The following is an 11,998-nucleotide window of genomic DNA, read 5'->3' as shown; positions in this document are numbered from 1 at the left end:
GTCACCTAGGAGGGCTGGTGAATGTGGGGGTGCAGAGCCATGCAGGCCTGCCCTTTCCCCACAGAGCCCCGCGTGCTGGTGCGCCTGGATATCTGGGAGAAGGGCAACATCAGCTTGCTGCAGCTGTCGGAGAAGCTGCGCGGGGCCCTGCGCCACGCTCTCTGCGATGCTGTCATGGAGTTCCTCGTGCTGCCGGCCCCGCTCTGTGTGGAAGCCGCCTGCCCCCTGGGTGCCGCGGATCTGGAGGAGCTGAGCTCTGCGGGTAAGAGCCCAGCCGGGACGGCCACCCCGAGCCCCAGCCAGCCTCGCTCCTCCTGCCTGGCCTGCGGGAGCTTGGCTGTACTGGGGGAACTGGAGCTGAGGGGACTGGGAGGGAGGAAGCCGTTGTGATGTCTCAGGGAAGAAGCATTATAGAAATTAGGGTTGGAAGAGATCTTTAAAGGTCTGTCTGCTCCCCAAGATTGAATCTACTTTGCTGGGTGTTGCTGAGGGCTCTCTCCCTTCTCTCCAGCCAGGCTCTGGCCAGCCATGGTGAGGTACATGGGGACACCAGCAGTGTTGCAGTGGGAGGCCCTGGAGAGTCTGATTTGTTCTGTCTCCACAGGAGGCCTAAGGAGGACCATGTCAGAGACCAAGGGCTTGGCCCTGGCCACTGGTGGGGCTGGCAGGAGCTGTCCTCCACCCTTGCACTTCACTTCTGCCCCTTCGTCCAGCTCCGGGGAGCCAGTGACACCCACGAGCAAGCTGGGACGCCGCAGCTTCTGGGACATGCTGGTAACGTTGTTGAGGGACCAGTGGGCCTGTAAGTCCTCATCGTGTGTCAGGCCAGGAGGATCAGAGAGGAGGGATCTGGCTGGGGTCGGGAGGCTGGGCTGATAGCGGGGACTTTGAGATCAGGGCGCTAGATGGGCTGTGCATGTGTACAGCCTTAACTCATCCCCTTCTCCCTAGAGCAAGGCAGAGTCCTCAGAGCTGGGCAGCCCCAAGACTACTGACGACATTGTGCTGGAGAGACCAGAAGAGACTCGCACAAGGCGGCGGCACAAGACTGAGAGCGTCAAGCAGCATCTGAGCCAGGATCGGGCCACAGCCACAGCTGAACTGGAACAGGCACAGAGGCAAGCACAGCCTGCAGGCTGGGCAGCTGGAGTGTTTTTCCCCTCCGTCTGCCATACAGTGCTCTGCAGCCTGAGATGCTGCTGGCTCTGTCGGCATCTTAACCCTCTGGACCACATCCCCTTTCTTGCAGTTTTTCCCCTACACAGCCAGGTAGGGGAGCTGTTTTCCACACACAAAGCCTTGATCCTTATTGCTGGAGTGCTGCTGGGAGCGCTGCTGGTTCTCCCTGCCAGAGGTCCCTTCCCTGCATTGTGGAGCCCTGCACAACACCTGACACTCGTATGGCTACTGAGCCAGAGGGACCAAGCTCGAGGGCCGTAACAACCCAAAAAGGGGGCTGCCCAGGCTCTGCTCTGAAGCTGGGTGGGGAGAGACCATTGCACCTTTGTGGCTTTGTTGCTGTTGACTTTGATCTGGTATAACTGTGCTTCCCTTTCCTCTTCCCAGGCGCCGAGCCTGCCAGTTGGAAGAAGGGGATGTAGGTACCATGCACCCACTCTTCAATCAAACCTGCCAGCAGTGGATGGCATTCATGAACCACCTGGGTATGTATCTCAGGTCCCAGCTCCTCCAGATGGGCTGGGGATGGGCCTTTCTCCCCAGAGCTCCAAGGACAAGTCCTTATATGTCACCAAGCCATCCACCTTCATCCCTTGCTGATCTCTACCTAGTTACACACCCCGTCTCTCCCCAGACCTCACCAGAGTCCCATTAGTCTCAGGGCCAGCATCAGCATTAGAAAGCTGTGGCAGGAGTCTGGGCATGTATCTCTGTGCACCTGAACACACCAGCTAAGGCCTATGGTTGTGTCTGCCATGCTCCAAGTTCAGGGCTTGCGGTAGTGAAGGAGCTCCCAGATGTAGCAGGGAGGGAGGATCTAAGCCTCTGCAACATGCTCGGGTCTGTGAAGATGTGTGGAAGACCCTCACTCTTGGAGGGAGGGAGAGGAGGAGGGATGCCCTTCATATGGCAGGATTTGGGTCTGTGTGGGTGCCCTGTTGCTGCTTTCCGGATACCTCTTACTTCAGTGTTTGTACATCTTCTCACACCTCCTCCTGGCAAGGTAAAGCTGTCCTCCTCCTCTGATGAGGAGTAAACCAGGTAAGAAGGAATAAGTGGGGGAATAAAGTGCCATGCTCAGGGCATGCAGGGAGTTTGGTGCAGGTCCCACTTCAGGTCAGAGCCTGAAACCAGGGGTTATTTCAGCCTTTGTCTTCTCCTCCTTCATATAAAGTCCTTGTTTGCCCGCTCTGCCTGCCTCAGTCCCTGGCAAGGCAGGAACTTGGCCTGCTCTGGGCAGCAGGCCCGCAACAGGGCTCCATTAGCCCTCTCCGCTGCCCAGGTGGGCAGGGCTTGGCTCTGGGGCAGCTTGGCGCCTTGTCCTACCATACTTCTTCCATGCAGGGTGCCCATCGGTGCAGCAGTGCTCAGTGGAGATTGTGTCCCGTTTCCTCCTGTCCTCCATCCTGGTGGAAGTGGTGAGCCTGGTCACTGCCCTGGCAAGTGACACCACTGTCAAGGTGTTTGAGCAGATCTGGTGAGTTATGCTGTTTGTAGGGAGCTGTTTGGCACCAGCAAATGCCAATCAGCTGTGCCAGCCTCTACTCCGGTGGCTCTACTTGTCAGCCACCTCTGGTGCTCTTCTTTGCAGCTACCATCGGGGCACCGCTTTCCTGCCCTATAAGCCTGGCCAGAGTGCCAGCCCTCGCCCTGCAGCTGTCAGACACTTCATCCTGCTGGGACGCAACTTCCAGCAGTGGCGTTGCAGCACAGAACAGGGTGAGTGCCCGGCCAGGGTCCACAGGACTCTGTGCTGGGGGCTCTTGGGGTGGGAGATGCATGGCCAGGGTTCCCCTCTTTGGTGGGACAGACTGCTTGGGCCCGGAGGTGGGCAGTGAGTTGTCTGTTTCCTGAGACCTTATTCTCAGATTTACTTCTAACTGCTTATTTCAAGACGAGCTGAGCAGTACTGTGGCACAACATCCTGTTGTGCCACCTTAATGGGATGTGGGATGTAAGAGCGGGATGAATTTGTCTGAGGGTCATAACTCTGGCTTCTTTCAGCTCACAAAGGGCTCCAGCGCTTCGAGGCTATGGAATTCAGCTCGGCAGAGAGAGGCTCTGACCTGGCCCCTCGGCAAAGGTTCCTTTTCATGGAGATCATCGACAAAAAGGTAGCAATAATGCCTGTATGATGTTGTCTCCTGAAAGCCAAGCTGTTCCCAACTGGCCCAGGGCTAGAAAAAGGAGAGGAAGAGTGCCTCTGCAGGCCACCAACCTTCCCCAGGCAGGAGCCCTCCAAAGCAGCTGTGCAGGACGTCTCTGCTCGTGCTGCAAGCAGAGCTGGGGGTTCCCTGCAGCACTGTGGGGAGCACTGGGGGGCAGCAGCCCTCGCTGTCTCTGACTTCAGCTGCCCCACTGTGGACTATAATTGCCCTTTCCCTCCTCACAAAAAGGTCCACATCAGGCTGGGCACTTGTGCTGCCAGTGCAAGTACCACCACCACTGTTAGCAGAGGGGCTGTGAATGAGCTGTTGCCACTCTCCATGTTCCAGCCTTGCCATTTGAAACTGGCTGGAGCTGCAGCAAGTACCACCCAGAGCACCTGGGGCAGCCTCTATCACCATGCAGGGCCTCTCTGAGCAGGTCCCTCAGCCTTTCTCCCCCTCCTCTCTCTCCAGCTGATGCTCTACACCTACAACTGGTCCCCAGACCTGGGAGCCAACTTGAACTGCTCGCTTACTCGCCTGCTGCAGTGGCAGAATGCCCGGTCCCACATTGTGCACTGCCTGCTCAGCCAGAAGCTGGGACTCTTCCACCACCACTGCTTCATGGACACACCATGGCATGAGGACAGCAAGCAGGTAGGGCACCCTGCCGGGCAGGGCAGTCCTTTCCTTTTCAGGAGGGGTCTTGGCAGCTCGAGGGTCTGATGAAGGTTGCAGGCACTTCTGTGCTTTTGTGTGCCGGTTGGCAAGGCATCCCCAGGTGCTCACCTGTCCAACTGTGGCCGTGTCCAGCCAGGCTGTTGCTGTCCGGTCTTGGAGACAGCCAGAAGTGGAAAGGGAAGCAGGTTCTGCTGTTGGTAGCACTTATCTGTGACTACATTATTTAGGGTGGAGGAGGCTGGGGAATGGGCTTCCCACTGCACATTAGGGCCATGCTAGGCTAACGCCTGCTCTCCTCAGGACTGGTGATGGAGAAGGCTAACAGATATGTCTGCAGACGGCCAAAATTGGGTTTACTCGTTCTTGTGGGTCCTTTCTCCAAGGCTGGCAGTAAGGAGGCTTTCATGGCTGTGTCTGCTTGCTTAGGAGCCAAATCCTTTCCTGAACTCCACTTTGGAGGTGGATGCGCTGATACGGAGCTCCAGCCCCCCACCTAGCAAGGAACAAGGCCGGCTGAGCAGCTCTGCCCGCAGCCTACCATCTCTGCACTTCCATCCTGATGTGGTGCCCTTTGACGAAGCTCTGCGAGATGTTACCACCATCAAGCGCATACCCCATGGGCCTGAGTTGGGACCTTTTGACCCCGTGTCTCGGCATGGGGCCCAGTTCCTGGAAATCAAGAGCATGGAGAGGAAAGGTAAAGCAAGGGGCTTGATGTCACAGGAGCCTGCCTAATCATCTTGCTCCTGGAAAAGAAGCTCAGAAAGAGCAGAACAAGAGTTCTGGTAGAGGGGACAGTTTTCAGCTGCTCCTGCCAGGGTGCTGTGAGGGGATGGATTATGGCCTGAGTAGGGTGGGAGTGAAGGGGAGTGGCAATACTTGGGGCTGTGGCTTGATACTCTTGTGGCTGCTCTCTTTCCACCAGAACTGGAGAAGCAGATGAAGATTGAGAATCTCTTTGTTACCTGGCAGCAGCGATCAGCACAGTCCAACATGCCTATCAGTGTGAGTGCAGCCCGGGTGGGCAGGCGGCAGGCTGGGTCTTCTTACAGCGCACTGGGAGCGCCAGCTCGCCTATGGCAAAGGGGAGCACTGGAGCTCAGAGCAGGGTGTATGTTGGGGATGGTGTTTGGCAGTGGAGCAGTGCTCTCCACTTGAACTTCTGGGGTTGCTGGGCTCTAGCACCAGACTTGGGAATGGGGCCTCGCTGCCCAGCACTGGAAAGGCTGTAAAGCTTGGGGGTTCCCTCTAGAGTTTGATCCCCACTTGAACAGCAGCACAGTGTTGCGACAGCTTGTTCCCAGGCTTGACGAGGGATGTGTGCTGTAACCCTGTTCCTCTTGTGCTGTGCTGTGCAGCTGGCAGACCTGGAGACCCTGAAGCAGTCCTCACGCCTGGTTCACTACTGTGCTACCCCCTTGCTCTTTGACCCGGCGTTCCGGCAGCAGATCCAGACTGACCAGCAGGGCAAGGTAGAGGGGAAGGTCAGTGTCAGCAGGTACCAGTAGGGTTGGACTTTGTGCACTGAGACAAAGGACGGCTTTGCAATCTTTTTCCAAGTCAGGGCTGCTCTGAGCATACCCCTGCATTACAGGACGAATTTGCACCCTATGAGATGGAGAGTGAGAAAATCCTTGGGTCCTCAAAGCCTTTCTCCTGCAGCCACACCATCCCTGGGGAAGACTTGACTTCTGTTTTCTACCCAGGGAATTCAGGACTGAATCTAGCAAAGCCATCATAGAGTGCTGGTACTGATCGGTCTGGTACTGATCTGTTGAGGAAGCAAAACTTCACTTTATGCATTCAGCAGCCAGACCTGGTAAACCTTGCCTGGACCCAGCAAATAGCTGGAACAATTGAAAGCAAACCAGCTGAATCCTGAGCAGGTTGCAACCTGACAGACTCTAACCAGTGCAGATCCTGCACCAGCTGTTCATGGCCTGTATATGTGTCAGAAGGGAAGAACAGGCTCTTGTAATTCATCTAAATGTCAAAAGGATTCTGACAGGGTCTTTAAACCTGGTTGCTACAGAAATTGAGCACTCACAAGAGAAAGGAAAAGTATCATCACAGAATGAAAACTTCACTTTTTTTTTTTGGAACAGAGCAAAATGAAAATTGGTTATTCAGTTTGAAGAGCCTGGCAGCAGGGATTTCAAGGTTATGTATTGGGTTCTGTGTCTCCAGATCATTTATCGCAGTACATATGAGATGCCAAGCTTTGCAATGCTGTGTGGCTGTTCAGATTGGTCAGAACAGAAAAAGACTGCAAGGAACTCGAGAGGGATCTGAGTAGCCTGTGAAATGAGAGGTATTGTGGGAGCTGGGACCTGGTTCCCAGTAAAATAGAGCACAATGTGGAGAGAAATTTGAACTCCTGTATTGTACACTAACTGCAGAGCCCGTACAGAGCAGACAGCTCAGCGGATTTCTTCAATTCATGAACAGTTGCATACAAAAGGCAAACTGTTTAGAGTACATCAGAAAGGGGTGTTAGTATTATGAGTAATATTCCAATACGTTTCTAAAATACTAGTGTATTAATGTCTTCATCTGGACAGTAAGTGTGAGACCAAGCACCTTGTGGCAAAGGCACTGAACTAGAGAGAGACTCAGAGAAGGTCAGAGAGTAGCCAGAGAAACCCCAGGTAAAGAGACTGCTCTTGGGCTCGATGAATGAAAGGGCAGATAGAAATACGTAAAAGAGCCACAGGCTGGAAGTAGAGAGATCAAGAAAAGAAACCTCAGTCTCTCACAGCACAAAGACAAGGAGTGTTCAAGACTCCAAAAGGAGAACTGAAAATGGTTAAAAGGAAACGCTATTCCTGTTCAGTGCTACTGAACTACTAGTAAATCCTGAGAAGCCAGCAGGATTCGTAAGGGTATTGGACGCTTACCATGGCAGTAGGAGCTGAAGCTCTTTTAAGCCTTATGTGGACCAGTTGTGAGCCACCAAAACTTTGTGGAAGCCATTCTGTGGGGGGAGATGTGAATTATCCCCTTCTGCCAGGGCACCTTTTCCTGCAGTCTACTGAAGTGCTGTTAGGTCAGTCCATGGCTGAATAAAATTTGGATCTTGTGTTTCGGCACATGCACTAGGACAGTGTTTGAGGAACTAGCTGTTAGTGCTCTATGGCAGAGGGAGATCTGCCCTCTGCTCAACCACAGCAGCTGGTGGTGTCCCAGCAAGTGTTACCTGCTGGGGCCAGTCACAGCAGGTCTCCTTAGGAAATTATTTTCTCTTCCAGAAGCGCCACCGCTCAAATGACTCTACAGCTTCAGGGAGGGACCGCAGCCACAGCTGTGACTCGGCAGAAGCAGTGCCCTGCAAGGTAAAGGAGGAGCCCTGGCTGCAGGAGATGTGCAATGCCTTCTTGCAGCAATACATCCAGTACCTGCAGAGCATGGGCTTCATTCTGGTCCAGGTGCGGCCACCCTCACCCACCACTCGCAGGTCAGTGACGTTCTGGGAACCCTGTTGTTGGAGAAGGGCCAACACACTGAGTTATGCCCTGGTTTGACACAACAGGAGACACTGGCTCCCCTGCTCAAGGCTCTCTCTGCTGTTATTTCCAGTAGCACAAGTCGGATCCGAGCTCTGGCAGCAATGGGTGTGGAAGGAAGAGGGTCCTTTTCCTACACAAAGCCAAAAGCAGAGGGGAGTCCAAAGGTGAGTGCATGTCGGTTAGAGGGGTGGAGCTGGGATGGAAGTCAGACTGTGGAGGGGGGCAGTTTTCCTGGTTGGCTTTTGAATAGAAAGCACCGAAGCAAAAAAAAAAAAAGAGTTGTCTAGACCAGCACCATCTTTGGGATGTTGGGTCAGATGAGACCTCCTTGCCCTTCTTCCTGCAGCCCCTTCCCGGGACTGGGTGGAACCAGGGCAAATCTCAAAGGACGGCAACAACTTGGAGGGGGCTCAGAAGAGGAACAGGGTGATCTGGGGCCAGGACAGCTGCCTTTGGGTGTGATTCTGGAGGTTTACCTGTCAGAGAAGCCTCAGCATCTATAGTGAAGGGCAGTTGTGGGGCGGAAGGATCTTTAGTTAAAGTGAGATGAATGCTGAAGTTGAAGAGATCAGAGAAGATAAACCCGGAATGGCTCTACTGCAAGAGCAGGCTGAGCAGACTGAGACTCTTCATTTCTAAAGAAGTGGCCACTGGGGAGGGACAGGACAGAGCTCTACCAAATTGCAGCCAGCCTGGAAAGGGATTGACTCCTTACTGTCTTATTTGATACAACACCTAGACACCATCAAATGAAAGTTTTGGGAGCCAATTTCAAAGCAAAAGGGAGTGTTTCTTTGTGCAGCAGGTAACAGTGGTCTTTATCAAAAGGTTTTGTGAACACTAAGAGTTTACGTGGGTTTTGTGAACACAGGAGCTTACAAGAGGGAATATAGGTAAGTACCTGGAAGAGGAATACATCTGAGTCGCTGGATAGGCAGAAACCATCTGTGGCTCATGAAATCACCCAGGGATGATGGGAGCACATAGCATTTGCTCACCCTTTTCTGACACTTTCCTGGCACCTACCTTTGGCTGATGTTGGTACAGGATTGTGGGCAAGACAACACCTTGCAGTTAAAACAAGAAGAGAGCAATCCATTGGAACAACTTAACAGGGGCAAGTGAATTTGCTGGCAGCTAAGCTCTGAGTCCAAACTGGATGCCTTTGATAGCTGCTGTGTCAGGCAGATGTGATGGTCTGGGGAGTGCTCAGCAGGGAGATGTGGGAGCAAGGTTTTGTGGGCAGCATCACCCCTCAGCCCACAGTGTCCCTGAACTCTAGAGACACCTTGTCCTGAGTAAGCAGGAGGCAAAGGGAGCAGTGTGCCTGGTGTGCTCTCTTGAAGGCTGTTTATTCGGTTTGTTAGAATTCTTTTCACAGCCAGCTCTGGCATGTCTGCTCTCCTCCCTCCAGTGAGGGTGCCCAGTTGATGAGCCTCCTCTCTTTCAACGTCTGCCACAGAGCCTTGTGGCAGCCTCGCACTCTGTTGTGCAGGCTGCTCTCCTGTGCCAGAAAGGCTCTCCAGCTTTGTCCTTCTCTTCCCAGAGCACAAGCCCTGCTGTTGCCACCTATCATCTACAGAGAGCTCTTCCGGGTGGGATTGTGCTGATGGAGTTGGCCTTCCAGGTAAGAAAGAACAAGAAACAAAGTACGATTTCTGGGAGTTCAGGGACAGTCTTCAGAGGTGACACAGTGAGTCATGAGGAGGAGTGCAGCAGGGACATGTGATGCTTCCTTTCTTGCCCTGCCTCTTCCATGGTCCTGCAGGGCTACGGATCATCTGGGGATGGTTCTGCAAGGCTCAGAGCAGTAAGAGTTGCCTGGAGGGGGGGGCTAATAAAAGATGCAAGGGCTCAGCACCACGTAGGGTGCTCTGTGCTCAGCCATGTGTTGGCTGGGCTGGCTTGGTTCAGACACGAGGGGAGACAAAACACGGAGCAAGAGTGTCTGGGACCCAGCCCAGAAGGTGAAGCATGGGGGCTGTTCTCCTTCCGTGGAGAGGCTCAAGGTCTGTGCTGTGCTCATGTGCTCTCTCCTCCAGGGGTATTACTTCTGTGTGAAGCAGTACGCGCTGGAGTGTTCACGGATCCCCATGGGCCAGTCTGTGAACTCCCAGGTAATGGCTTTGCAGGCATAGCCGGTGCTCCTCAGGGTCAGGGGCTGCTTTGGGAAAGGCAGCGATCTCTGGGACAGAGTGGGCATTTCAGGTGCAGCAAGTTCTGGAGAGCTCTACTCCCTCCTCCTGGAAAAGCAGAACGACACAGAGCCTTTTGCAGCCATGTGCCCTCCATGGCCGGCTGCTTGAGCAGATCTGGAGTGCAGTGAAAGGGGATGGGAAGTTTGGCAAGAGGATGACTTTTATTCTAGCTTGGGGAGCAAGATAGAGCAGGCTGGGGAGGAATAGGAGCAATTCTGGCAAAGATGACTGCTCCAGGGAAGGTCAGTGCATGGAAAGCCAGCAGCTTTCCGCTTCCCTTGGAACAAAAGGGAAGTGGAATGGGAACAGGGATCTGTGAACATGGATGGCTGCCCCTTGCCGGAGGAGATCACTTTCTGCACCATGAGCCCTGGTTCTTGATACCTCTGTGCCTTGCTCTACAGCACCATGGGGTTGCCTGCTCCCTTCTCTTTTGGTGTGTCAGGGTGTCTCCTGCCTGTCCCCAGGGCACTGGGGTAGCTGCCTAGAGGCTGGCCAACCCCAGCCTGTCTGAGGCAGGAGGCATGCATGACCATACTGTCCTTTCCAAGGTGGCTCTGTAGCAAGGCTGCATCTTATATATGCCAAGAGTGGCTCTCCTAAGCTTAGAGCCTGCCAGGGCCTTGCCTGAAGGTTTGCCAAGCCTTTCCTGGGAAGCCCACATGTGCACAGGGCAGGGTTACCAGGCTGCAGCTGGCATTGCAGGGAACATCCAGGCTCTCTTTGGCTGACTTGAAAAAAGACTTTGCCTGGTTTTACAGTGGGAGGGGATGGTCTTGGGAGCAGCGGGCGAGAGGGCGTGGGGCTTGCTGCAGGGGCCTGGCCAACCTTCCCGCACACGGGGACTAGCCCAGAATTCCCCCAGATGGGACAGCTGGGCTCCTCTGCCCCTTCTCTTCCCTTGTCCCACCCTGGGCCTGTGCAGGACAGGCTGGATGCAGGAACAGGGCTGGGCGGTGCCTTGTCCCTCTTCCCACTGGCTGTGCATCTCTCTCCATCAGGGCACTCTTACAGCCAGAGCTCGCAGCAAGAGCTGCATGGGACCCAGCTCCGTCTCTGAGTCTGCGGTACGTCCTCTCCTCCCACTGCCATGCTGGGCACGGCAGGACCTCCCAGTGCAGGGCTGAACCTCCTACTGGCTGTGCTTCCACTCCTCCTGCCCCAGTGCCCGGCTGCGGGAGCTGCCTCTTGCCTCCTGTGCCAGTGCCTTCCGTGGCAGTACATACCACAGTGGGCAGCACAGCTTGGGAGGAGGGTGGGGTGGGCCCCAGGTGCTGGCATGGGGGCAGCGCCTTGTGTTTCTTGCTCTTTGCCTTTCCTGGGGCAGAGCTATAAGCTCCTCTCTGGGCTCGTCCTGGCTGTGCGGGTTGCCCTCTGGCTCAGGGCAGCAGCAATGCGGGTGGTGCAGAGAGTGAGGGCAGCCTGTTCTCATGCCAATGCCTCCTGCCTGCTGGTTTTCCCTGCTTGCCCCTTCTTAAACCAAGGGATTATGGTGTCGTCAACTGCCCAAAGGCATCAGAGAGCCAAAAGACATTAAAACTGTGGGCTCCTGGCATGAGGGCAAGGCTGAGGCCTTCACCAATGCTGTCCCCTGGCACAGTGGCTGCAGTTGTGGTGGGGGCAGGACAGTAGGTGTTTGTGTGAAGGCTGGTGCTGCCCCGGTGAAGGACTGGCACGCTGGGCAGGGGTGGTGGCTGTGTGCCAGAGGGGCCCTCCCTTTGGGTACAGGTGTGACACACCAGCCACCACTGGATTCTGGCAGCAGCCAGCCTGGGTCCCTGTTAGTTACTGAGCACAGGGCATTAGCAGCTCTGCTGTTGCCCATCTCTAGGTCCAACCACTCTCCACTCCCCACAGGCCCCTGTGCTGCCCCCTGCTCTCAGGGAACATTCAGAAAGTCAGTTTTTGCCTGTAGATCCAGAATTTGCTGGGGCTCCAGCCCTGGCATGTCCGGTACCCACTCAGGGACTAGGCAGTGCAGAGCAGCGCTCAGCTGAAAGGAAGCTTTGTCCTCCTTCGTATTCACATGGCGTTGAGCTCAAGGGGGGATGAACCTCATGCCAAAAGGGAGGCAGTGCCGATCAGTCTGTGCTGCTACTGGAGACCAGGAGTGGGGTCAAGTGTGGAAGGAGCCACCAAGCTGGATCCCTTGGGGCCGGGCCTGCAGCTCTGCTATTTGCACTGTGCACACAGCTTCTCGACTGCATCCTGCTCTGGTGTCGGGGCAGGGGTGGCTGCACTGGCTCTGCCATGCCTTGCCATCAGCAGGGCTTTGCAGGAGGGTGTG

The 11,998-nt window shown here is 55.0% G+C and overlaps 1 protein-coding gene across 23 annotated transcripts in view; it reads left to right on the top strand.

The window, feature by feature from the left end:
- Positions 1-11,998, top strand: part of SZT2 (SZT2 subunit of KICSTOR complex) — a 64,347-nt gene that overhangs the window by 46,152 nt on the left and 6,197 nt on the right. For 14 of the 23 annotated variants that reach the window (XR_012674464.1, XM_075156009.1, XM_075156002.1 and 11 more), the window contains 16 exons: positions 65-262; positions 605-774; positions 952-1,118; positions 1,567-1,664; positions 2,524-2,656; positions 2,771-2,898; positions 3,184-3,293; positions 3,801-3,983; positions 4,434-4,704; positions 4,933-5,012; positions 5,366-5,491; positions 7,256-7,461; positions 7,584-7,677; positions 9,060-9,140; positions 9,556-9,630; positions 10,713-10,778. Coding sequence is in view for 21 of the 23 variants with exons in the window: in XM_075156009.1 (XP_075012110.1) it covers positions 65-262; positions 605-774; positions 952-1,118; positions 1,567-1,664; positions 2,524-2,656; positions 2,771-2,898; positions 3,184-3,293; positions 3,801-3,983; positions 4,434-4,704; positions 4,933-5,012; positions 5,366-5,491; positions 7,256-7,461; positions 7,584-7,677; positions 9,060-9,140; positions 9,556-9,630; positions 10,713-10,778 (2,186 nt within the window). In the remaining 2 variants the exon portion in view is untranslated. Of the gene's footprint in view, positions 1-64; positions 263-604; positions 775-951; positions 1,119-1,566; positions 1,665-2,523; positions 2,657-2,770; positions 2,899-3,183; positions 3,294-3,800; positions 3,984-4,433; positions 4,705-4,932; positions 5,013-5,365; positions 5,492-5,601; positions 6,111-7,255; positions 7,462-7,583; positions 7,678-9,059; positions 9,141-9,555; positions 9,631-10,712; positions 10,779-11,998 lie in introns of those variants that run through there. The other 9 variants (XR_012674465.1, XM_075156018.1, XM_075156016.1 and 6 more) reach the window with 3 other exon arrangements.

The sequence above is a fragment of the Calonectris borealis genome, chromosome 8 (genome assembly GCF_964195595.1).
Source record: "Calonectris borealis chromosome 8, bCalBor7.hap1.2, whole genome shotgun sequence".
Classification (NCBI taxonomy): Eukaryota; Metazoa; Chordata; class Aves; order Procellariiformes; family Procellariidae; genus Calonectris; species Calonectris borealis.
Note: the sequence above shows the minus strand (reverse complement) of the source record. Positions and strands in the feature narration are given on the sequence as shown.